Raw genomic sequence first — 27520 nt, 5'->3', positions numbered from 1 at the left:
AGAGGTTTTTATCTAGTGGTTTAACTTTAACACAACAAACTAACACCTCGTCCTCACAGTTTCCTGTTACAACATTTATGGGAAATTTTTTATATGCAGGAAGAGTGACTATAGTTTGTAGTTGTTAGAGTTCACAAGTTTACTCAATGATTATTCATGCCACATATACACACTCACACTCTCTTTGCTTCCCTTTAATTAAATATTTAAGGTACTTACATCCGTAATTGACAGTGTAAGGGCATTTTTTTAAGATGATTTCTCTGCTTTTGGATGCAGTGCACCCTTTCAGCCAGCAGGTGTCGACTGACATCACTAAAAGCTTCAAGTATGTATAATCAGTCTTGTTGTCAGCACCCCGACATTTATCATCATTATCATCTTGCTTAAAAGTTTTCAGGCAATATTTTTTTGTGCCGGTGGCCCCAGATTTATGACATTTTATAAAATAAATTAATTTTTCATAAATTCTTCGTAATTAAACCTCAGCACTACATTGTATCATTCAAAGATGTTTTGTTTAATTCAAATTCTAAGTTTGCTTTACGTTAGGAATTTTATTTGGGGGGCACAAATGGATGCACCCTACACCAGGGGGAAGGGGGTGCATGCCAAGAAGTTTAAGAACCACTGCTTTTGATTAAGAAATTCTATCTTACACTTGTGATCTTGTGGTCTCATTTAGATATCAATGCCAGTGGTTCTGTTTAAAGCCTGTAATGTCTTTTATCTATATTCAGGTTGAGTCATGTCTCTTGGCTGCTGTTCCCTACAGCCATTAACTGATGATGCTGGATACAGAGGAGCCAGGCAGTGCATTAGCAATAACGGCAATGCCCTTTATAAAGGCCAGAATTTTCACTCGCATGATATTTCATAATAGAAAGACAGAAAACTTGTTACATCACTCTGATTTTATCTGGCTAGACTGTAAAGAGCCTGTTTAATTTTAAATGACTTATGCAAAAAATCTGGCATCGAAAAGCGTTGTTTTGCAAATCTTTTGAATTTTTGTTTTGAATTAAATTCAGTCTTTGGTTGGTAAATGTCAATCTTATTTCGTTAAATAAGTTGTTGTTAATGCTTATGTTAATAATTTCTTGTATTTAATCATAAAATTAATAAATAATGCTCTGGACCAGATTAAGTATGGTAGGTGTGCACTATGTTGCAATTAGTATCTGGTTGTTTACTTGTCTGGCAAAATTACTTTAGCAATTTATTTTTAGAAATCTCCGCTTTCAAAACTCGTTTCACATTCAGGTCAATTTCTGTCCTTATCTGAGGTTCATTGAAACGCGTTGCTGAACTGATAGAAAGAATCTCGCGATCTGTTCTGATTGGCCAGACGGCGCGAAATGAACCAATCAAAGCCTAATCCGGTGAATTGTCTGGCGTTGGATTGGGCGTGGCCTCGAAAAACATCGCATAGCGAGAACCAATCAGATGAAGAAGAAATCAGCCAAGGCCATCGTCAGATGTCGGCGCAGAGAAAACAGGAACGGCTGAAAGAATAGTGAAGGAGTGAACGAGCACGCTGCGTGGAGGAAAAAGTGTCTCTTGCAATCACCTCAGCTGTCAACAGACTGAAAGAGGCTTGCGATTTATGAGACAATACCCAGTCTTCTGAATCATATTAACACTGGTAAGTAACGTTACGTTTTGTGCCGATCAGTTTATTAGTGATAAATAAAGAATACATAATCAAAACAGTCTCTTTTTAAGAAGTCGATTTATCAATAAGCGCATCAAATACATAAAAAGTACATTGATGTTAAGTTAAAAGTCAACTGTAGTGATCGTTAACGAACCGTGACGTATCTTATTTTATTTAAATGTATTATCATTCAGTTTTGTTTTGATTTAGATTAGTCGCACATAACAGATCAGCATGGAGACAGGTTTTACCGGTTCTTACATATGATGTGAATGAATGACTGGTCAATTTAACGTCTTTCACGTATACGGAAGTGTAAAGTGCTTGTTTACTTTTTATTAAACAAAACGCATAGCATTAAAACGCATGAAATTGGTAATGTTTGTGTTATTTTAATGCTTGTTTGTTTTATTTAATTTCTTGAGTAAGTTAAAGAGCCAAAACATTTGTTATTAATAAAGTCGCATCTTTCGTGAAAAGGGTTTTCATAAAATAATCAATATCCCTAAATAAAGGATTTGCGTGATGCACACACGCTAATATGGTAAGAATAAGTCACCCGTGCCATTTTAAATAACCAAGATAATCGATGAGGATAGAAATGTGTTTGGATGACGTCATCATCCTGCGCTTTAATAAACTTTGTCGGTTATGAAACCGATAACGTTAGCAATTTGGGACCGTTTTAAACTGGATATAACGTGTCAGCATCATCAAATAAAGGAAATGGAAAAACTGAAGTCGCTATAAGATCAATGTGTGGCGTTCGTGAAGAGTTATAAGATCGATATCTTTATAGTTTGGTAGATGTTGCCCCGCCCATCGCCGCATCCTTCCGTAGTGATGGATGTGGTCAATGCTGCTACTGTTATGTGAGTGAGGAAAAACACAGTCGTATGTCAGCTGTTTCACTGTGTCCTTGCTGTCCTGAGATGAGGGCTACCAGTGTTGTAGGCCGTAAGATCAATACTAAAACAATATGCAGCAGACACCTTGTTCAACGAAATGAAATGGCCATGTACCAAATCGAGAGATACACCTCATTGTTCTTGCACATCATCCTTCTTCCTTACAATCATTTGATGGGAGAGAGAATGCAAATCGACATCCATCCACAGTAAAGGGTGTTTATACTATGGGAAACTTTGTTGCTACTTTGCAACTGTTCTGTCTAAAAGATCACACAAACTGAAGTGCTGTCGTACTCAATATCAGTATGGCTGTGTCTGTAAATAGGTAAATAACTTGTGGGAGTGAGAACAAAACTGTGACCTGTCCCAGTGCTGTTATACTTAATATGAAGAGTTTCGTTGCAAAACGAGATAAATCCATTTTTTAATATTTTTGTCAAAACATGTTTATTATTATGTTATTATTTTATTTTATAACGCTACTTAGCTGTATTTTTTTAAGTTATGAAGGTTTAAATCAAAACAAATCAACTGCAGTTGAATTGAAATTAATTGGAATGCACAACCAAAAAACGAGATTTCTGAACAATTAAAAAAATGGTGGTTATCTCGTTTTGCAACGAAACTCTTCATATATTCACCTTGTCATGAAATGCCACTTAGCCAATCAGATTAGAGGATGAAAACTAGGGCTGTGCAATATATCGAAATTATTGAAATAAAGCAGATGTGCACATGGTAGAAGTTTGCAACAACTCGTTATAATTTTAAAGCTTTTAAAGGTTATGTTCAGTCAAAGTTTTAGCAAAGAGCAGTTGTGTGTGTGCTCTGACGTGTGGAGGATGATCAGAACGAATATGAAACGTATGTTTGTTATATAATTTTCAGGTTTACACACATATTTGAATAAGTTTGCATAATCATACAGCCCTAATGAAAACGACTGTTGTGAAAACGAACTGTTGTGTGCGCTACAAGCTTCTGTATTCTGTAAAACAGATTGCATCCTTTCCTGTATAGGTCTTCATTAAAGATGCCTTTAAAGAGCTACTTAAGACGAGCATAACTGATGTCCATATGCAGAATATAAAAAAAATAGAATAAAAAGGCAAAAATTAATGCCACTGTTAATTCATACTGCTGTTAACACTTTCTCTGACATAAGATGAGACCTGATTTCAAGTTTGTTTATGTGACGTTCAGCATAAAACCTATTGACGATAGATAATGGATGCAGATGTGCATGTAACTCTTTAGAAATGTATTGTTATGCTTTATGATGCATTTATACTGTACTTTGATCATCTAGTTATTTGAGAAGGTGTATGCTATCTCTTTTTGGGTTTATTGTTGCATTTACAAGTCCAGTTATCTGTTGGTGTTGCATTACCATGCGACTACTGGAGCCAAACCAGTGACTCATCTGTTTTGTGATGCTGATGGTTGGCAGCTCATAAATTAATACGTTGTTGATTGTGACCCAAAGAGTGATAGTTTACATGCGGTAGATTAACTCAGTTAATTTCAGTTGGCATAAATTTTCAGCAAATAATTTTTTTATGTGTGTCTAAGATATGATTTTCTAGTTTTCTGCCGATCTGGATGCTTATCTCAAGCATCACTTCCTTTATTGACTCATATCCTAAGTTTAAAAGAACCTTGTTTGTTTTACAAGAATGCACTATGTCTGCAGGTGACAACACCCCACCTCAGTATGAACCATTTGCATTTTAATGCAAATTTTAGCCTGCAGCAGTGATTATTAAATTGACTGAATGAAATAAAAATATATTCGATACCAACCTGGATAAATGCCAGATTAAAAAATATGATAAGGTAGATTGGTAATGTGGAGGAAGTGTTCGAGGAAGGGGAGGTGGGTGAAGATGTCCTCTTTGCTCATTAGTAAATTGCTTGGGTCAAAGACCCGACTGTCTTCTGGCTGAACATTTTGTGCTTCTCCATCCATGCGTTGTTCCACATCAGATTTAATTAAAGAAGGTCATTGGTAAAAACTGTGAGGTAGCCTATTTCAGACACTATTTTAGACACAACTTGTTAATGCTAACCTTACTTAAGGCAGTCAAAATGGAAAGTAAAAAAGACCAAATGGTAAATGCTCTCTCATTTGTAAGTGGCTTTGGATATAATCATCCGCTACATAAATAAATGTAAAATGTAAACATGTGATTAAATTTAAAATGAAGACATTTTGTGCATCGTGCAGTGGGACTGAAGCAGCTCGGTCAGAACGGTGAAATGATAAGAGCCGATGAGGATTCTGTTTTGTCAGCAGATAAAATCAAGTCCCTGATGCATCTTATTTAGATGTTTGGTCTCTGTTGATCTCAATCGGTCTAGTGCAGCCTTGAGAAATAATTATACTTTTGTGCATATTTAAATGCATGCAAGGTCAAAAAACACTGTAATTTTCTCAAAATATAAATTTTAAAATTACCCCATTTCTCAGACATCCCCAAACGATTCATGTGAAGCCATTCAACGACTCAGTCTGCCTTTCAGTAGCCTACTCTGCTCTGATTGGTCAACTGACAGAGTCTCGGCACAGACCACAGATCAGTGGCACAGACCAACAATAGTGCAACATGTATTGACCTACTGCTAACATGATTTACTGCGAAGACATTATCGACATCAATACACATCATTCATCAAAGCAATAAAAACGACGGCAGAAACTAACATTTTACACTCATTTAAGCATTTATGTAAGCTAAACGGGTCATAGCAAAACCGTACGTGCACATGCATTAGCCGCTTGCTAAAGTGACACTTACTTAATATAAACTTATATTAAAGGCGGAGTCCATGATGTTTGAAAGCCAGTGTTGATATTTGAAATCACCTAAACAAACACGCCCCTACCCCAATAGAATCTGGACCTTCTGTTGATAGATCCGCCCCACACATATGCAACCCGGCAAGGATGTCGGTTAGTAGACACGCTCCTTACTGCTGATTGGCTATAAGTGTGTTTTGGTAGTCGGCCCGTCTCCTTTCCCAAAGCGTTTTTCAAATATCGTGGACTCTGCCTTTAAGAGTTTAAAAACAACATCAATACACATCATTTATCATTAGTCCAGGTTATAAAAACAACGACAGACATTAACACATTACACTCATTTAAGCAAGTATGTAGATATAGTCATACTTGCAGGTTGTGGTTAGGAGACGCATGTTGTTCCAAATAAAGTGGGTTACTGAACCATCTTTCATTGCCAAACGTGTAGTAAAAAAAGTAATTTTAACCACTGATTCTTCACAGCCAAACATTTAGTATATCCCTCCTTGAAAAAGTAATTTTAACCACTGATTCTTCATATATCTTCATCCTTTGGTAGTGAAAACAACACAAATTGAAAACTATTACATGGATAAAGTCAGGCAGGAGATTCAATCCATATGATGACATGATTCAGTGATTCAGAGTCGACTCCCTACTTTAGAAGCCAATAACATTATTAATCGTGCGCTTTTTGGTTCAACTACTTTGCACATTGTTTACGTTGATGGACAGCTACATGACACACTGCAATACAGAAAATTTTTGATTTTTGATCTGTGTGGCTCCTAAAAACAGCAATAGTAAAGTCAGCTTGTAAGTTTTTTTTTTCTTTTTCATCTGTTGCAGTTTTCTCTCCATTTTTTTTAAAAGGCTTGTTTATAGGGTCATACAGTGACCCCGCTGTCAGCCTGGTACTTGTACTGCACGTCTTGTCACGGTTCAGAATGAAACCACAGCCTGCCAGTCACAACTGCACTCGTGTGAGAGTTGTCTTTGGGAGCAGGTCTTGTTGATGGGCATAAACACTGCTTTTATTTCCATTCTTTCTATGTAATGATTGTGTGAATCGTGTGAATGTTCTTTATAAATAAATATGGCAAGACATGACCTCAGACGATCAGGTCTGATCACAGGTGGCATGTCTGTTGTTTATCAGTCTGACTCTAGAAGAATCATTGGCTTCATGGAGAGCACAAAGTCCAGTGCTAATCAAATCAGAGCATCAGGCCTATTTTTAGCCCACTTCCCTGATTTAGGGAAGAGTAATGACGGGGGGTAAACTAAAGGACTAAATGGAATGTTATGTAATATAAGCCAAAGGAAAATTTCAGATTGCGCTGCACCAATATATTATATTTTGTTGTCTTTAAATCTGTTTGGTTTCATTAAACATACTTCCTGGTGAGTGGGTAACCTAATGGATAAGGAAACTTGTCTGTGTGTTTATTCATTTCATTATATACTGCATAGTACAGATATATAATCTATTAACTGTAAGTTTTATTTGACTTTGCCCCTGTCTGCTTTTGAGAAAATTTAAATCAGTATTGTTAATATGTTTTTGTTTTGTTTTTTGCATTTCGAGCTGTGAATATTTATAAGGAGCCATAATTTAGACCTATTAAAACAAATGTTATGTTTTATTTATTTGTGCACACAGACCTGTATATGATTTGTAAAGCTGTATTTCATTCTTGCCTCTCTTGGTCTCATATGGGTGACAGTAAATTAATCTCACTGTCTCTTTCTCTCTCTCTCTCTCTGTACAGTGATTTGTGTGATATAGCACCATGTCAGCGAAAGCAATCTCAGAGCAGACAGGGAAGGAGTTTCTCTACAAGCACATTTGCACTACAGCTGCTGTACAGAACCGGTTCCGCTATGCCAATGTGACACCAGAAACTGACTGGGAGCGGCTGGTTCAGGATCACCCCTGGCTTCTGACAGAGGTAACGGTTGTAAATGACTTATCAGAAGTCTGTCTTTAAAAATAAAAAAACTGTTTTATAATATCTTCAGAATGTCTCTTTCTGTCTGTATGTCTATGTATATAAACATCTACAGTATTATGCAAAAGTCTTAGGCCACCATGCTACCATTAGATTTGCTGTTTTTGCAGTTGTATAGTGATCATATATAATTATTTCTCAGTCTCTTTATTAGAATACAACCAGGAAATGTCTATGTAGTATTAAAAAAAAGTATAAAAGTATGTTGAAAAAGTTGAAGTGTCAAGTATTTAGGGTAAACTTGAGTAATAGCAGGCAGCTGCAGAATCACTTAAACCTAGAGCCATTTTCACACACAAATTCCGTAAAATACACGGCAAATGAATCCTGGATTTTTCCGGAATAGTTAGATTTTTTTCATTCACACTGCCAAGTTTATCCGGCATGTGACGGTCCCGGAAAGACACGTGACCTATTGAAAGTCCCGCCCTCTCTTCTATGCAGCGTCTGAAGTTTGCATATTATATATTATTTCTCCCTCCAAGAACCACTCGCGTGCACTTTTGTTTATGATAAGATTATTAAGGAGCGCGTGACGCACCGTTCTAATGGTGGTGAATGATCTCATCTTCAGAGTGGATATTTGACGAGCTCCCTGAGCTCTGATTTAATACAGTTTTCAGACATTTCTCATCGTGATTGTTTATATGCATTTAAAACCCGCATTTTGAGGAGCTGATCGACTTGTTGGGATGACGCGCGGGTATTTTCGTTTATTATAGCTCAAATGAGCACGTGACGCGATATTCTTATGCTGCTGAATGATCTCAGTTTCAACGCAGTAAGTAACGAGCTAACTTACCTGATATCTGCTTTAGTCCAGTTTGCTGACATTTCTCGTTGTGAATGTTGTAAATCCCTCATTTTAAAGAGTTGAACCAACTTCATGTTGCCATGACACGCGCGTCCTAACTACGGCACGTGCGTCATTGTTTATGCGTGTCATTTATCATTTCCTGATTACTGCGTCAATCTAGTTTGCAACATTTCTCGTGATGAATGTTTATATGCATGTTATCTCGTTGTAAGGAGCTGAACCATAACTTGTGTTGTGATGATGACGCGTGCGTCCTCACTTCGACACGCCCATTACGGCATTCTTGCGGCTTTTTGTTCACACAGAGGGTTACCCGCGTATCTTACTAGGTCCTCTTTCCGGCAACGATCCCAGAAGATTAAGGGAACGAGTTTTTGTTCACACAGCCGCTTGTCTGGCAATTTTACGGGTATTTTCTGGGACCAGAGGTCTGTGTGAATGAGGTTTGAAATGAAATCCTAATTTCTAACTCTAATCGAAAGACTTCCTCAAAAGCTCAAGATGTGTTTCGTGTCAAGAGACGTCACACTAAATGCTGACTGATGCCTGAAGAAGACATTCGTTCTGAATTTTTTTATTTTTATTTTGTGTACATATTTCCTGTACTTTCTGTTTGTATTTTAAAAAAGAGTGAAAAATAAATATGGATGGACATTAAAACTTTGCTAAAACAACAAAGCTGGTGATGGTGGCACAGTACTGTATATCTATACAGTACATAAATACATGCATACATACATACTGTATATGAGAGACAGACAGACAGAGGTGGAATAGATCTTTATTGTCATCTATATATCTACGCTATATAAAAAATTCAGAAAAAGTAATTATGTGTAGAGATATTGAGGGCAAAGGATAACAGTCATTACCTTACGACTTATCTAGAAGATCAATTAAAGGAGGTAAAGTGAGCATAGCAAAAATTTCTCCAATGACAGACAGTACAGAGACAGTTCAGCTCTCAGCGTCTGTAAAAGCACTCTTAATCACCTATATAGAGGAGCGCAGAAGGTAATCCTATTAAATATGACTCATGAGGCTCTCTCTCTATCGCTGTTTCTCTCAACTTTTAAATTATTATGTGAAAAGAATGAAAAACAGAAACTACTATTTTCTTGAAAGTAATGCAATACATTAGTTTATACAGTGGATGCATTATGTTGTTTATCATGTTTCTGTCCAGAAATTGGTTGTTAAACCTGATCAGCTGATTAAACGCAGAGGGAAGCTGGGATTGGTGGGTGTGAACCTGGACCTGAACGGTGTGAAGGAATGGCTTAAACCTCGTCGTATGCAGGAGACTACGGTGAGGACCCACACACACAAACACACAAACTACTACTTTAGTCTCAGCTTTTCATTTTGCTGACATGGTAGGCCTCTTGTCCCTGTGGAAATGAGTGAACACATTTATCTGGTGTGTGTGTGCGTGTGTGTGTGTACAATTCATTCATTCTTCTTATATTCCTGCACACATTGTTGCCTAAAGGCCTAAATACATTTTACAAGCTATTACTGAGAGAGAGAAACACAGGCAGACGTCAGACCTCCTGTGACCCAGCAGGCAGAAATAAGATTATATTGTTCTATTAGATCCTTAGTTACAGCCACGCACTATTTCTGTCTTTATTTTCTCTTTTGATGTCTGTCTGCAGGGCTTCTAACACATTATTGTTTCACCTTGTCATTTATCTTTGTTATTCAATTCCTTTCTGAAATGTCACCTTGCTTTCCTTCTGTCTAGGTGATTTCTGGCCTCTTGGCCCACTGTTTTGACTGCATCACAAATGAGATTGCTGTGTGTGTGCGTGTGCTTGTTTGTTTGGATGGTTTGTGGCGATGCCTGTCAAATCTTTTGATATTTTAAGTGAGTCCCTGAATGCTGAGGTCCAGTCACTTCTCAACCCAAGTGTCCAACACAAAGCCTTTCCCTTTGTATAAACACTTTTTCTTCCTCTGGCCTCTTCTCTTTTTATCTCTTATATAATTCTGCTTTGTATTGTGTTTTTTTATTAGAAGCCTTTAGACCAAAGGCTGTTCTGAAGTTTAATCCTTTAGGAATGTATACAAACACAACAAGCACGCTTTAAAATCTGTTTCTGTTTCTCAGGTGGGGAAGGCTAAAGGGATACTCAAGAACTTCCTGATAGAGCCTTTTGTTGCACACAAGCAGGCAAGTATAAATGTGTTGTGAATAGAAATATTAAAATGAGATTATTAGTGTTCTGTTTGAGATTTTAAAGGGACACTTTTTTTTAAAAATATGCTCATTTTCCAGCTCCCCTTGAGTCAAACATTTAGATTTTTACCGTTTTGGAATCCATTCAGCTGATCTCTGGGTCTGGCGCTAGCACTTTTAGCATAGCTTAGCATAGTCCATTGAATCTAATTGGACCATTAGCATCGTGCTAAAAAATAACCAAAGAGTTTCGATATTTTTCCTATTTAAAACTTTAAGGGATAGTTTGGCCAAAAACGATATTAAACCCATGATTTACTCACCCCCAAGCTGTCCGAGTTGCATATGTCCATTGTTTTTCAGACAAACACATTTTCGGATATTTTAGAAAATATTTTAGATCTTTCTGTTGATTAAATGAAATGTTACGGGATCCAGCAATAGTCCACGACCTTCAAGTCCAAAAAAAGTGCGTCCATCCTTCACAAATTAAATCCAAACGGCTCCAGGATGATAAACAAAGGTCTTCTGAGGGTAATCCGTGCGGTGTTGTTGTAGAAATATCCATATTTAAAATGTTATTAACTTTATTAACTACCTTTCGGTAGCGCCGCCATCTTAGAGCCATCCGCATTCAGGATGAGCGCTTGCGCAGCATACAGCGGTTTCTCTGTTGCTGCTCTGTCCTCCCGCCCTCCGAATTTGTCATACGTCACTAAGAAAAGTGCGTACACTACACTAATACTCTCTCCTGAGTCTAAGATGGCGGCGCTAACGGAAGGTAGTTAATAACGTTAATAACATTTTAAATATGGATATTTCTACAACAACACCGCACGGATTACCCTCAGAAGACCTTTGTTTATCATCCTGGAGCCGTTTGGATTTAATTTGTGAAGGATGGACGCACTTTTTTGGACTTGAAGGTCGTGGACTATTGCTGGACCCCGTAACATTACATTTAATCAACAGAAAGATCTAAAATATTTTCTAAAATATCCGAAAATGTGTTTGTCTGAAAAACGATGGACACACGCAACCCGGACAGCCTGGGGGGGAGCAAACAATGGGTTCAATATCGTTTTTGGCCGAACCATCCCTTTAACTCTTCTGTAGTTAAACCGTGTACTAAGACCGACAGAAAATTAAAAGTTGCGATTTTCTAGGCAGATATGGTAAGGAACTAAACTCTCATTCTGGCCTTAACATGGGTGCAGGAGGCGCAATGATATTACGCATCGCAGTCTTAGTACTATTAACTTGGTGATTTTTTTTTATTTATTTGTTTATTTTTTTGAGCGATGCTAATGATCTAATCAGATTCAATGGATTATGCTAAGCTATGCTAAAAGTGCTAGCGCCAGACCCGGAGATCACCTGAATGGATTCCAAAAAAGGTAAAAATCAAATGTACAACTCAAGGGGATCTGGAAAATGAACAAATTTGAGTTGAGTGTCTCTTTAACTGTGGAAAAAAATCCTATAGACTGAGTAAAGTACCTGAACCATATTGGGTAACCAGAACATCATAAATTCAAAATTAGTGTTGCAATTGATATATTGCTTTATTATTTACATGGTTGAGCCTTTTAGCATGATGTTGCTAATACTAAACACAGTATAGTTTATGTTTAAAACTGAAAAATTGTACTGAATGATCCACAGGAGGAGGAGTTTTACGTGTGCATCTATGCCACGCGTGAGGGCGATTACATGCTCTTCCATCACGAGGGTGGTGTGGACGTGGGAGACGTGGACTCCAAAGCCCTGAAACTCCTGGTGGGAGTGGATGAGAAGATCAGCCCTGAGACAGTGAAGAGTGAACTCCTTAAAAATGCCCCTGATGACAAAAAAGAGTGAGTCAGACTAAGATTGGGACTTATCAGAATGTGTAAAATGATCTACATACACCTGATATGCTAACACCACAGAAGAACAGAAGCTGGTGAAACTAAAAGCTTTTTCTGGAATGACTTAATAATGACTTAGTTTAAATGAGTCCCTGAATGCTAAAATGGAGTTTAATTTTGATGTGAGGCTGTATGTCAGGTTATAGTCGGAAAGAATGGGAATAATTAAGCAGCACATATTGGTACTGTGTATACTAGTTTGGTGGCATATTTTAAGGATTAAAAAGAAAAAAAATGGGAAATTTATTCTAGCAAAACTTGTTTCTGTACTGTCACCTGCAGATTTATATCAACAATTTCATTGTATGCCTATTTAATACATCTCAATACAGCTGTGTTAATTTTGAGGTGGACGTTTCTGAAAGTGATGACTAGTGAATGAGTCAGATGGTTGAGATCACTTTGACTGATTCAGTGAGTCGAAACCCAGATTTTATTTATTTATTTATTTGTTAATTAGTCATGCATGTCATTGTAAAACAGTAATTTATTGCCATGATACTGGATAGCAATGTGTGATAGCGAGTGAGAGACACCAGAGTGTACAAACATAAGCGAGACGCCCTTGGCTACGAATAATGCAGGCTGAAGCTAAAGGCTCTTTGATCCATTAAACTAATGAAATCTTTTCTCAGTCTCCACCCATCCCACAGTTTTATTCAGTTCACGTATGTAAACGCCTATCTGTCATTTTAATAAGACACACACACAGCTCGCTCTGTCCAGGTTTACTGTCTTGGCTGACATTGAGATTGACTGGGAGATTTTTTTGGCAGCAGCCAGTATTTCTATGTCTGTCTCTTTCTTTTTTCTGTTCAATTTAGTCACACACACACACATCATGTCCAAAAATTCTGGAAAAACTGCACCCGTAACTCTCTCACAATGAGAGAATGTTTTTCCTGATTTTCTCACTGTTTGTTTGTTAGTGAGTATATTTTGTGATTCACTCTCATCCCACATTGAAGCTGTCAGACTGATTCATTGGAGACTGCTCATGGTTTCTCGTGGGTAATTGGTGTTCTGTGGACTGTGAGCCATCAGTCTGTTTATTTTATTTATTTATTTATTTTATGAGGTGGATGACAGATGATGTGCTCTCGCTCTCTCCTCCCTTTCATCTCACTCTTTCCCTCATTGCTCCAAACACCAGATGTTGCTGCTTGAACCAAAACTGATTCTCCTGTTAAATTGGGCATCATTACCACACATCCTATTTACCCTCCAGTCCAGTTGTTAAGACTATTATACAGTTTTTCCTTTTTAGTTGTATTGATTTTGTCTTCACTGCTCTTAGGTGTGTTCAGTCAGCTGTAAGTGCTTACTTTATCCGGGATTATTTTGTTTATCCTCAATGGTTGTTTCAGTTTAACTTGTTTGTTCTGCTATTGTAACCAAGGTCTGCAATACCTGAAGAAAAGCTATTTATAGCAGCACACAGCGGTACTCTTTCATTCAAATTCACAGTTTCAAAAAGCTCTCCAAATAAATGGGTCACTGGAAAAAAGTCTACTTGTAGCCACTGTCTGAAACAGTTATATTGCATCCCAAAACTAATATAACAAGGAAATGTGTTTTTTTTTGTCTTATTAGAGTGTTAACAAGTTTCCTGGTGGGCCTGTTCAACCTGTATGAAGACCTTTACTTCACATACTTGGAGATAAACCCTCTTGGTAAGTCTCAAAACCAGCCTATCCTAACTTGTTAGACAATAAAGGATGTTTGTTCTGAAGTTGAACTCATTGACATATGTTAGTGTCCTTCAAAATTATTTCCCAGATTTGATTAGTTTATATGTAAATATACATGATATATGCATACATATAAGCTGTGATTGTCATCTTTTGTCGTGACATGAATTTAAGTGAAATGAGGAAAAATGTAGGGCGGGACTTGATTTTGTTTATTGAAAATTGTGGCTGTTTGCATAAACGTTAGGGCTGTCAATCGATTAAAATATTTAATCTAGATTAATCGCATGACTGTCATGAGTTAACTCGCACATTTTTATCTATTCTGTTTGTAAAACTTTATGGGGCGGTTTCCCGGACAGGGATTAGACTAGTCCTAGACTAAAAAATTTTTAAGTGCTGTCCAAACAGAAAACAACTTGAACTGACATATCTTAAAATACACTAGTGCCCTTTGTTTTGCCTCAAAATGCAGACTGGTAATGTTTTTAGTAAGGCATGTTTGTTGAAACTAGTTATATTTCCTAATTAAACTAAGGCCTAGTCCTGGTTTAGGCTAATCCCTGTCCGGGAAACCGCCTCTTTAAGTTTTTAATACTCTTATCAACATGGGCATGAACAAATATGGGTGCGTTTTGCATATATATATGTTTATTATTAGTGAAAGAGTCAGCCAAAATTATTTAGAAAAAAATCCAGTTACAGATTTTTCAAAAACAGAATTACTGCATCCATACCTTAAAATTACTGGTAAAACTTATTAATTGGCATTTGGCACACACAAAGTCAAAAACAATATCAATGTATGTTAAACTTTTTCTTTTATTGTTTGATTGAATTGAGTTTTAAGATCTACAGTAATGAGGATCTAAAATAATGTTACACATCAGATATTTTTCCCCAACAGTTAATCATACATTTACTTGAGACATAACAGATTATATCTGCGTGAATTCTTGTCAAAACAATTTTTTTAAAAACTGTAATTCTGTCTATCTATGCATATATCAGGGTCACACGCCTGTGTGCATGCAGATGTGTCTGTCAGCGCAAGGAAGATCGTTTTCGAGTCTGGTCGCTCTTAACTTTTTAAACATCAGTCAGGTCCTGAACTTTATATCTCTTAATAAGTCTTTTAACATTAAGCAAGTCCTGCACTTTATATTCTAATTCCTGCTTGTTTTAAAACCGAAACCAAAATCTCAGACAAGCAACTGGATGGACAGGCATCATTTGTATTAGTTAAGCATTTAGGGCGATACACTTCTCAAAAAACATACAAATAAAAATAATTTTAGACGTTGAATGACTGTTTACTGTCTAAAACTGCATCTCAATTTATCCAACAACATGCTTGGCCTATGGTCATTGTGTGTTGTGTTAATCGCATGTTAATAAAATGAGTGTCGTTACTCTAACGCGTTATTAACGTGTTAATTTTGACAGCCCTAATAAACATAGCTGTAAAGTAAAGACTGTGTCTTAAGATCTAGCCTGACCAACTAGAAATTAGTTAGGGATATTCTTACCATTTGGATTCAAATTAGACCAATCTACCTTTTCATATAACATATTAAAAAGTTGGTCATGTATTTTTTTTCTTCTGTTTTAAGACTACACTCTAAAAACAAACTGTGCTAAATAGCACTGGCTTGTAATCATAGGGGAACCATTTTAAGTGCTATATAGCACCTATGTAGTACCTGTGTAGCACCCATGTAAAACCCTATTGTGCTATATAGAACCATATCTGGTCCTTTAGTGGTGCTATGTCACCCCCGTATGGTTCTTCATAGGTGCTATATAGCACTAAAAATTGTTCACCTATGATTACAAGCTTTAAGTGATATTTAGCACCAATTTTTTTAGTGTGTGTCTTGAAAGTTTATGCAACCAGACAGTAATTGGAACATTGGAAGTTAGGCCATGTTGCTAATTGATAATCGCTGCCATTTTGGTGACTTTAAGGGCTACCGGTACCTCAAATTCTCTAAAATAATAAACATGGTGTAATGTTTCTTTAAGGAAATGTTCGTTGGTTACTTTAGTCAGCATCAAACAGCATCCATGTTAATTCATTAGCATCACTTTAATTACTGCAGTATTCGACAGAATCGCTGTGTACCCTACAGCATCTGTTCCTATCCGAGTTTTTAAACTTCGGCATGCAAACATGCACATGCAGCTTGCTAAGAAAACCCAGTGTTAAATGCATTATCCTTGCGGTGTATTCCTACTCTATTATGAAAACAAAGCGTGTTTGCTATAAACTCAATGGAAATAGTGTTTGCTATGTCTTTCGTACCTTATTGCTTACATGATAAATATTATTATATTAATTATTTTTATATTAATCAAGGGAGTTTTAGGCACTCTTCTTCCTGTTGGGTTACCTAGTAATATCGCATGGCATCTTGAGACACATTGCTTTTAACATTTGCATGAATGGATGATCTTTCTCTCTGTTAGTGGTCACTAAGGATGGAGTGTTTGTGCTGGACATGGCTGCTAAAATCGACGCCACAGCTGATTATTTGTGTAAGGCCAAATGGGGAGATGTTGAGTTTCCCCCTCCCTTTGGCAGAGAAGCTTATCCTGAGGTAAACAAATAGTCAATACGATCTGTCTTTTTTATCCCTGAATAGCTTTTTCACTTCTCTTTTTGCTTCTGCTATATTGGCTTACATTTACTTTTAAAATAACATGATATTAAGGGGGTAGGTCACTCAAATATTTAAATTCTGTCATTTACTCACCCTCATGTTGTAAACCTGTATAAGTTTCTTTTTTCTGTTTAACACAAAATAAGGTACATTGATAAATGATGGAACACAGTTGATGTACCCATTGACTTCCATAGTTTTTTAATAAAAATATATTTTGTGTTCAATAAAATAAAGAAACATTTACAGGTTTAGAACAACATCAGGGCGAGTAAATGATGACAAACTTTTCATTTTTGGGTGAACTATCCCTTTAATTGATGACTAGAGACGGCCCTTCTTGATTCATTTTGTGACAATACTGTCTATATGGTTTAAACCATACCGTATATTTTGTTGACTAGCACACTTAAACACATGTTAACTTTCTGAGGAGGCATACATAGCCGATTTGGATGCTAAGAGCGGTGCCAGCCTCAAGCTCACTCTCCTCAATCCACGCGGACGAATCTGGACCATGGTGGCAGGGGGCGGAGCCTCTGTTGTTTACAGGTACCAATTAGAGTTCTTCAAGAGAGTCTCATATGACCTTTGTGACCTCTGTGTGTTAAAATAAAGAATAAAGGATACACGGATACATTTTTGAAACTCTGTGGGTGGGTTGCACCAACAAGGATTAAATTAAGCAGAGTTTGGAGCTAATCTAGGGTTTGTTGATCCCAGTTTAATTTTAATTCGAGTTGTGTTGCACCACTTAAATTTAAACACAGATTAACAAATCTTAGATTAAATCTTTAAACTGTATTAAATCCTTCATCTGCGATTTATTTTGTCCGCCATGTTGAATTTTCCGGTGTAATTAAACAGCAACAATGTTGACGTTGTCATTCAAAAAGGAAATAAACAGTATATGCAAGCAAAGGTAATGTAATTGTTGTATTATAAATCACCTACATACACCGGTAGGCTAATCTAAAGGTCTGATTCAAATAAAAACATTTGACAATCTTTTAAAAACAATTAACAGACCAGGAAATATTGTGACAGGAAATATCGCAAATCTCAGATATTGTGCTATAATGAACAAGACGTGTCGAAGCATTTGTCATGAAGCGCCACCGTGTGTCCGTACATTCACTGTCCTTCGTCTGACTGGAGCGCGCGTGACAGAGGAGAAGCACATACGAGCATCGGTAGCTGTCACCGGTGCTGTTAATAATCTTTTTGAGCCGCCAAACTCACTTTGTTGAGATGTTATAATAAACACATCTTTAAAGAGCGCCACCACGCTCGCGGTATGTGTTTCTAATCATTTAGCCAGACATTTAATTGTAAAAAAAACATATTTAAACCTCCTCATATGCAAGTTTAAAGTTAATCCCTCACTGAGATTTAAAACGGAGTTTAAAGTAATGGAGCAACAGGATTAAAGATAATCTAGATTTATTGTAAGATTTAAACCTGGATCAAAATGACAGTTTAAATTTAAACCTGTTTATTTTTAAACAGGTTTAAAGCTTGGTGCAACGGAATTATTAAATAAGCTTTGATTTAAACCAGATTTAGGCCTAATCCTTGTTGGTGCAACCCACCCTGTGTGTACTAAATTTCAGAAGTAGTTGTTAAAGATGGAGCTGTTGTTCTTTATGGACTAAGAGATAAAGCAGATACCTGAATGTATGAGTCAGACGATCTTTACCCTGATAAATAAATGCCGTTTCCCATCTATACCGAATGACTGTTATCTACCAAAACTGCATTTGTCTATATCTCTCTCTTTCTATCTCTCTCTGGATGGAGGGAGGAGATGGGGCAAGATGCAGCAATGGGAGACTAATTAGGATGTGTATGTCTGCTTTCCTTTGAGAGTACTGAATAGGATCCAAAAGCCAGATGGTTTTCTCTTTGATGCACAAACTATAAAAACAAATGAAACAGAATCTAGATTTAATGGATCATTTGCTTTGATCTGTTTACTCTGGGATTTCATTAGTATTTTACAGACATACATTTTCCTGCTGGAACGTAAACTAAGTTTTTAAATCTAAATTAAATCATTAAGCAGACATTTCAAATGTTATTTCAATTGAGAGAGCATTTAACTTTTCTTTTAGTAGTGAACAATAAACATAACTTATATGTTTAGCTAGCTAGGGAAGATGACATTTTTTGTTATTTTGTAAAATGGTGTTTGTTTTGTACTGGCAGTGTCTGAAGTAGATGAATATAATAAAGCCACAACAAAAACAAAAAATATTTTTTTGCACATTGTGTTGCATTATCTCAAAAGTTCCCAAGTATCCCTTGTCTCTCTTGTAATAGGCTTTATGCCCAGCTGCACTACTTCCTGAACTTCAGCCAGCTCCTTGTTTTCTGTCTGCCATTATTGGACAAACTGATTAATCCAGGTGTGCCTGACCTCAGTAGTCACAACAACAATAATTAGACACACCTGGATTAATCAGCAGATAGGAAACAAGGAGCTGGCTGAAGTTCAGGAAGTAGCGCAGCATAAAGCCTATTGTCGCCCTTTTAGTGAGTTAATATCTGCGCTTTAGTTTCAGGTTGTAGAAACTGCCTTAAAATAATATAATCAAACATACAGGTAAAAAAGAACATGAATTCATTACCTCATCCGTGAACATGATTAGCAATGTCTCTGGATGGTGAAATCTCCCATCGTTCCACTCTCCTTCATCTTCTTTGTTGTTGTGTAATAGCGACTTCTAGTGGCAAAAAAATCATATTGTGGCTTTAAGTCTATAAAGTAATTTATAAAGTAAAATATATAGTACATAATATTATTAAACATGTTATATATAACATATTGAATTTTTCTCTTTCATAGTGACACAATATGTGATTTGGGTGGAGTTGAAGAACTGGCCAACTATGGTGAATATTCAGGCGCCCCAAGTGAACAACAGACCTACGACTATGCCAAAACCATACTGTCACTCATGACCCGTGAGAAACATCCCAATGGTACGCCCACAAACATTTTCTTCTGTGCCGTTTTGTCTATACCAGGTGTCTCCAGGCGAACTACCGCCCTGCAGACTTTAGCCCCAACACAACTCTCTTTAATTATCATGCAACCCTTAAAACATTCATTAGCTGATTCAGCTGTGTTTAAATGGGGTTGGAGCTAAAATCTGCAGGACGGTGGAGACCACTGGTCTGTACTGTATGTGTATGATGTTTCTAATGTGTCATTTATTTGATAGGTAAAGTACTGATCATTGGAGGCAGCATCGCCAACTTCACAAATGTGGCAGCAACATTCAAGGTTGGATCATAGTCACTCGATTTTGCACGCATATCTGTGTTAGAAAACCACGTTAGGTTGTTAATTTTATAACACTTCCCTGTTGCATGTTTTTTTTTAACTGTTTTGTGTGTATCAGGGTATTGTCAGGGCCATCAGAGATTACCAGGACCCTTTGAAGGAGCACGAGGTGACTATATTTGTCCGGCGTGGTGGTCCGAACTACCAGGAAGGGTTGAGGGTGATGGGGGAAGTCGGTGAGTGTGCTTATTGTGTGCACATTTGTGTATTGTGTTTGTTTATGTACAAGAAGCTTGAGTTCATGTTAATATCTTGTTTATGTGTGTGTGCAGGAAAGACCACTGGTATCCCTATTCATGTCTTTGGCACTGAGACCCACATGACGGCTATTGTTGGGATGGCATTAGGCCACCGGCCAATCGAAACACAGCCTCGCGTAGCAGCCCACACGGCCAACTTCCTGCTCAACTCGAGTGCCGGTACCACTGTGAGTCTTTGTGTGTCTAATTCTGAGTACACTTGCATTAAACCACTCGTAGCCTAAAGCATACCATAAAAAATATTCCAGAGTGCTCACTGTAGTGAATAAGGTTGTTTAGTTTTTGGAGATCAGATCAGAAAGATCAATGTTATTTTCCTGCAAATGTAAAATCCTGATCAATATAGCTTTTATTTTAACTATTAATCTCGGTTGAGATTAGCGCCTGGTTTTTTGTTTTTCGGACAGCACATTGAAATTTGTATCATCCAATGTACCATAAAGTAAAATATAATGCTAGGCTGCTATCTTGCGTTTTCCACATCATTTATTTTACGATTCTTTCAGACTCCCGCCTCCACCAGATCGACTTCTTTTTCTGAGGTCAAGACTGGAGCAGAAAGCTCATCTGCTCAAAAAAACAAAGCTGGAGCTCCACCGGGTAGGCAACATGAGACATCTACTGTAATCATAGTAATATAGTAGATTTATGGTGTTTGGGACAACCCAATGCAGGCCAATGCTAGGAGCGGTTTATAAACTAAAAATAAGGTTTATAAAATGAATATTTATTGTGTTAATGTTTAATTTCCTTCCCTTTTTCCCCTTTGTTCCTCTTCTTTGTTCCTCTTTAACACTTTATTTGTATCGTCTAGCCAAAAGCACCACTCTGTTCAGTAACCACACTAAGTCCATAGTGTGGGGAATGCAAACACGGGCCGTGCAAGGAATGCTGGACTTCGATTACACATGCTCGCGGGAGGAGCCGTCTGTGGCGGCTATGGTTTACCCCTTTACGTGAGTTAATTCAGTGTTTTAAAATAAGATACTCACTGTATGGTGTCATGACAAACTGGGATTTATATCCAGATTCTCCAGATACTACAATGTGTATATGCATTTGAGGAGCTCAGATGCAAAAGCCACTAAACGCCACATTGACAATGATATTAACCGAATGCTTTCGGCACGTAATATATGTTCATTAAATACCTATGCTTCAAATCCCGGCCTTAGGCCATTCATAAATAAACCTGCTAAACGCCATGTTAATGTTTCCATGAAAATGAATTGGATGAATGACGACGTCCCTAGTGAGTACCTGAATACAACCCGAATGTGGCACTCGCATGTATTACAGCGCCCCCTAATGTGTGGTTCAGTTTTTACATTCTGACTTTCATTATTTTGCAATGTTTCTTGTTGCATCTTTAGGGATTTTGAGACTGTTTACTGTGTCTTATCTAAAGTGGATTTTTGCCAAAAAGATTAGAGGGTTTTGCAGCTAAAGACATACAAGACATTTCAATTACCGACTAGTAGTAACCATTTCATTGGCATTAAAGTGAAATAACTGAACTTAAACATAAGAGCCTGATAAAAATGATCATTTACAAAGAAAACATGTCAGACACACTTTGCATCTGAACTCCTCATATATATAGATGTCATTTTTGCTTTATATTAACATGCAATATCTCTTTAATCAGTGGAGACCATAAGCAGAAGTTTTACTGGGGTCATAAGGAGATCCTTTTGCCAGTCTATAAGAACATGTCTGACGCCATGAAGAAACACCCAGAAGTGGATGTGCTCATCAACTTCGCCTCTCTCCGCTCGGCTTACGACAGCACCTTGGAGACCATGCAGTTCCCACAGATCTGAGATCAGTTATGGAGGCTGTTTATATTAATCTTCAGTGATCTGTTTGTTGATCTATTATTTCTTTGTATACGTACAGATCCGCACTATAGCCATCATAGCTGAAGGTATCCCAGAGGCTTTGACTCGCAAGATCATCAAAACAGCGGATGAGAAGGGAGTCACCATCATTGGTCCTGCAACGGTATGTGTTTGTTTATTGTCTGGGCTGATAGATGCGTGATAATGTCAAGCATCTGTAACCTGAATGTGTGTGTTTGTTCTATAGGTTGGCGGTATCAAACCAGGCTGTTTTAAGATTGGTAATACCGGAGGAATGCTGGATAACATCCTGGCATCTAAGCTGTACAGACCGGGCAGTGTGGCCTACGTCTCACGCTCTGGTGGAATGTCCAATGAGCTCAACAACATCATCTCACGCACTTCAGATGGAGTATATGAAGGTGTTGCCATAGGAGGAGACAGGTGTGTGTGTGTGTGTGTGTGTTTTTTTTAATGGTTTATAACAAGTGAGACAAAATTAAAACATTTAATTGACTTAAAAAGCTGCTTTATTGAATATCTAACACCTAAGCTTTTGTCTATAACAATTATGTAATATCTACACATGCAACTATTTACATACAGAATGCGATTAGTTGAATGAAGTAGTGAGCATAGCATATCATGTAATTAATCCTATATTAAACCTTATGTGTAGGTATCCAGGCTCTGTGTTCATGGATCATGTGTTGAGGTATCAGGACACACCAGGAGTGAAGATGATTGTTGTACTTGGAGATGTAAACCAGTTACTCATCAGTTTACACTGTTGCAATTTGTTACCTAAAGGGTTCAATGTGCCACATTTAGTGGAAGCTAGTGATGAGATTGTTAATTTCAACCAACAGGTCAGTTCGCAGCTCACCCCTCCATTAGTTGAGCTATGGTAGCCGCCACAGGACAAGCACGTCATCGTCAGAGACAACGTAGTAACTAAACTCGCTTTATAGAGCACTTTGTCCATTTAGGGCTATTATAGTAATATGGCGGTGACTTCTATATAATGGGACACATGGTGTGTGTATATAAAAACATCTCATTCTAAGGTAATAAAAACAATACAGTTCATTATAAAAAGGTCTTTGTACACCACTGATAATATAGTTATGTTTACTATATTGCATTTCTGTCAAGAGATCCTTCTAAAAGTTACACATTACACCTTTAAAATAGTGTGACTGTAGATGATGGTGCCATGCTACGCCAGATAAGTGGCAAAGATATTTCGTTTTAATTTATTTCTCAGCATTGAATCATCTGTGGTCTGCCATATGCATTAACGTATCTTCTCTGTTTTTGCTGGTAGATTGGAGGAACTGAGGAGTACAAGATTTGTCAGAGCATTAAAGAGGGCAGAGTCACCAAACCTGTGGTCTGCTGGTGCATTGGAACCTGTGCCACTCTCTTCTCATCTGAGGTCCAGTATGACTCACTGATATATTGAGCGGTTATATTACTTAACACGTTCCTGTGGCGCAGCTGGTGGTAGCACATTGCATTAGCAGCACAAAGATTCCCAGGGGATGCACACACTGATTAAATGTACCTTAAAGGGACACTCCACTTTTTTGAAAATATGTTCATCTTCCAGCTCCCCTAGAGTTAAACGTTTTATCTAATTTTTCACCCTTTTTAATCCATTTAGTCAATCTCCGGGTCTGGCGGTACCACTTTTAGCATAGCTTAGCATTATCCATTGAATCTGATTAGACCATTAGCATCCATTAGACCATTAGCATCTCATTCTGGCCAAGGACTTTGCTGCTGTAACATGGCTGCAGGAGGTGTAGTGATATTACGCACTGCCCGAAAATAATCTCCTTGGTTACTTTCAATAGCAGAGGACTATTTTCAGGCGCTGCTTAATATCACTACGCCTCCTGCAACCATGTTATGGCAGCAAAGTCCTTGATTATCACGCCAGAATGAGAGTATAGTTCCCAGCCACACGGCCTAGAAAATCACAACTTTTAGTTTTCTGTCGGTCTTGGTGCATGATGTGGCTACAGAAGAGTCAAGTTTTAAATAGGAAAAATATCAAAACTCTTTGGTTATTTTTTAGCGCAATGCTAATGGTCTAATCAGATTCAATGAATTATGCTATTGCTAAGCTATGCTAAAAGTGCTAGCGCCAGACCCGGAGATCGGCTTAATGGATTCCAAAATGGTAAATATCAAATGTTTAACTCTAGCTGGAAAATTAGCAAAATTAAAAAAAAAAGTGGAGTGTCCCTTTAAATGCACTAGAAGTCAATTTGGATAAAAGCATCGGCCAACTACCTAAATGTAAATGTTGTGATGTGTGTTCAAATGATACAAGTGAAATAATGGTGATATATAAAATGTTGTTTTTATGTATTTAGGTCCAGTTTGGCCATGCTGGAGCTTGTGCTAACCAGGCGTCTGAGACTGCAGTAGCCAAGAACAAAGCACTGGAAGAGGCAGGAGCCTACGTGCCCAAGAGTTTTGATGAGCTGGGCGATGTCATAAAGTACGTAAATCACAAAAACTCAAGCTTGGTGTGTGTATCTGAATTAATCTGCATTATGAGGCCTTTATTTAACCTTAAGTTTGTCTATCTTGTAGATCTGTGTATGATAATCTGGTGGCCAACGGTGTTATTGTGCCTGCTAAAGAGCTGCCGCCCCCTACGGTGCCGATGGATTATTCCTGGGCCCGAGTGAGTACTAATATATCATGGGTGAGGAAGACAAATCCTCAGTCTTTACTGGAGGTTAAACAAATCTGTATCTCTCTTTCCGCAGAGAGCTAGGACTCATCCGTAAGCCAGCATCGTTCATGACCAGTATCTGTGACGAAAGAGGGCAGGAACTCATTTATGCCGGCATGCCCATTACTGAAGTCTTTAAATCTGAAATGGGACTCGGTGGAACTCTCGGTCTGCTCTGGTTCCAGAGGAGGTGTGTGTGCATTACACTTTGTCATGACCTTACTCGGTCAATATTAAAGATGTCAAGGTTATATTTTCACAGAATGCACTTAACATTTTTGCATGTAGAAAACAGTAGATTACTAAAAAAGCAGCATGCAAAGATGCAAAATATGACCCAGACATTTTATACTATTCATGTGTGTTGCAGGCTGCCGCGCTATGCATGTCAGTTTATTGAGATGTGTCTGATGGTCACGGCTGATCACGGCCCTGCTGTATCTGGAGCTCATAACACCATAGTGTGTGCACGTGCTGGGAAAGATCTGATATCCAGCCTCACTTCGGGACTCCTCACCATCGTAAGATTGCTACATACTCGCAGACTAATAGGGTTTGCATCAGAAGAGTGTTGTTGAGAATCACTGACTCTGTGGTTGTGTTTTTAGGGCGATCGTTTTGGAGGTGCCCTGGACGCAGCCGCTAAACAGTTCAGCAAGGCGTTTGACAGCGGCATGCTGCCGATGGAGTTTGTGAACAAAATGAAGAAAGATGGAAAACTCATTATGGGCATTGGACATCGGGTGAAATCTGTGAGTCAACTATCATGCATCTATTAAAGCTCGTCGAAATGTTTTCAAATATAGTATTCCTGTAGTTCAAAGCATTGTGTTAGCAGTGCCAAACGTAATTGGTTCAAGTCCCAGAAATACACGTATTGTAATTCACTGCAAGTCACTTTGGATGAAAGCATCTGCCAGATGTGTTGCGGTTTTGGTTTATGTTTTGCTGTTTGAATTTTCAGATCAATAATCCTGACATGCGAGTGCAGATCCTCAAAGATTTCGTCAAACAGCATTTCCCCGCCACCCAGCTGCTGGATTACGCCCTGGAGGTTGAGAAGATCACCACATCAAAGGTACAATCACTTCTGTGTGTCTCTTGTGATTAAATATGCATATCTGTGTGTGAGGTTAACCTGTAGTGGCGCACCACAATAAAATGCCTATGTCCGTATCTTGTTTAGAAACCAAACCTCATCCTGAATGTGGACGGATTTATTGGAGTGGCTTTTGTGGATTTGTTGAGGAACTGCGGTGGCTTTACTCGGTCAGTAAACATCGAAGGCATTCTGTCAAACTTTATAAGAGATTTTTTTTTAGTGTAAAAAACACATTCTATCGACAGTGATGAGGCGGATGAGTTTGTGGAGATCGGAGCACTCAATGGCATCTTTGTCCTGGGCCGCAGCATGGGATTCATAGGTCTGTGTGTGTTTTATTACAGTATATCTGTCTGATGGGTCTGACTAAATGATTCAAGAATTTATCTTTTGTCTGCAGGTCATTATCTGGACCAGAAGAGGTTGAAACAGGGTTTGTACCGCCATCCTTGGGACGACATTTCTTATGTTCTTCCAGAACATATGACCATGTAATGATGGAAACTGTTCCAGTTGATCTCATGAAGCGATGGGAAAATGAAGCGTGGATCTTATAGAATTAAAATAAGTTTTTATGTGCGTGTAAATGTGTATATGCATTTATGTTTCTTAATGTTATTTTCTATGTTTTCTTGTGCGTGCAAGTGTGGGAAACTGAATTACTCGCTTTAAACTGCAGTTAAAGCATAAATAACCTAGCATCAATCTTATCTTGCAAAGTCATTTAACTGTGAAAATACATGAATACATTCCAGATCACTGTAGTCGTGTCTCATGTATATTTAAAAGTATAAAGCTAATCATCATGTTTGCGTGCCTACTTATCAAGGTAAACTAGATTAGACACTTAGCATTGTCTTTCACACAGACATTTATATTACTATGAGTTTGTGATCCCGCACTTGTAAGTCACATAACACTAAGGTGTCCTAATAGCTGGGCTGGTATTATATTTGGCATTTTGTAAAAAGTGCCATCTGTAATTAACTGTTTATTGTTCGAAATAAGTGCAATAACTATCTGCGTTTAAAAGCGAGCAACAGCTTTATGTGTTTCAATATTTTATTGTCCAATTAATTAATATGCAGAATAAAAAAAAGAATGTACCTATTTTTAATAAATGTATACAAATCAAACAAATATTTTGGACATCATCGTTATTTGTAGAAGTGCGACGTGCCATAACATTTTTACAGTCCATCTGCTATTAAACATCTGCACAGTATTTAATTTGTTGCTTACAATCTAAATCCAATATCGCCTTATTTATTTTCCTTTTACACTTTTTTTATTCCACCCAAGCTTAGCTGTGATGACTATTAAACTGAAGTCTGTTGTAAAGCATATTCATTAGTTGTGTATTGTTTAATGTAATTAATTTCAATAAAGGCATTAAAGGTCAATGTGTGAGTGTTTAATGTTGATTTGATGTGTTAAACAAAGTTATCACAAGTAAACTGCCCACCAGATGGCAGCGTGCGAATGTAAAAAGTATTCGACTCAAAACCGACAGAATACACAAAAACCTCTACAGGAATGAAAACATACAAATTATATATGTAAAGTTTCA

At 37.6% G+C, this 27520-nt stretch overlaps 1 protein-coding gene across 1 annotated transcript; it reads left to right on the top strand.

Moving 5' to 3' along the window:
- The first annotated feature begins 53 nt into the window (after positions 1-53).
- Positions 54-27353, top strand: aclya (ATP citrate lyase a). The gene is given in 28 exon segments (XM_073857404.1): positions 54-1645; positions 7144-7323; positions 9387-9509; positions 10314-10376; positions 12048-12238; positions 13886-13965; positions 16453-16583; positions 17080-17198; positions 19495-19631; positions 19874-19935; positions 20054-20171; positions 20268-20422; positions 20762-20906; positions 21070-21211; positions 21904-22075; positions 22158-22259; positions 22344-22540; positions 22776-22857; positions 23424-23534; positions 24481-24608; positions 24704-24794; positions 24881-25038; positions 25219-25369; positions 25457-25600; positions 25813-25926; positions 26035-26117; positions 26196-26272; positions 26351-27353. Coding segments are annotated over 27 exon segments (3330 nt in total). The 5' UTR covers positions 54-1645; positions 7144-7164; the 3' UTR covers positions 26446-27353.
- The last annotated feature ends 167 nt before the right edge of the window (positions 27354-27520 follow it).

Source organism: Misgurnus anguillicaudatus, chromosome 19, assembly GCF_027580225.2.
Source record: "Misgurnus anguillicaudatus chromosome 19, ASM2758022v2, whole genome shotgun sequence".
In the NCBI taxonomy this organism is placed as follows: domain Eukaryota; kingdom Metazoa; phylum Chordata; class Actinopteri; order Cypriniformes; family Cobitidae; genus Misgurnus; species Misgurnus anguillicaudatus.
The sequence above is the reverse complement of the archived record's forward strand: the minus strand, read 5'-3'. Positions and strand labels throughout refer to the sequence as shown.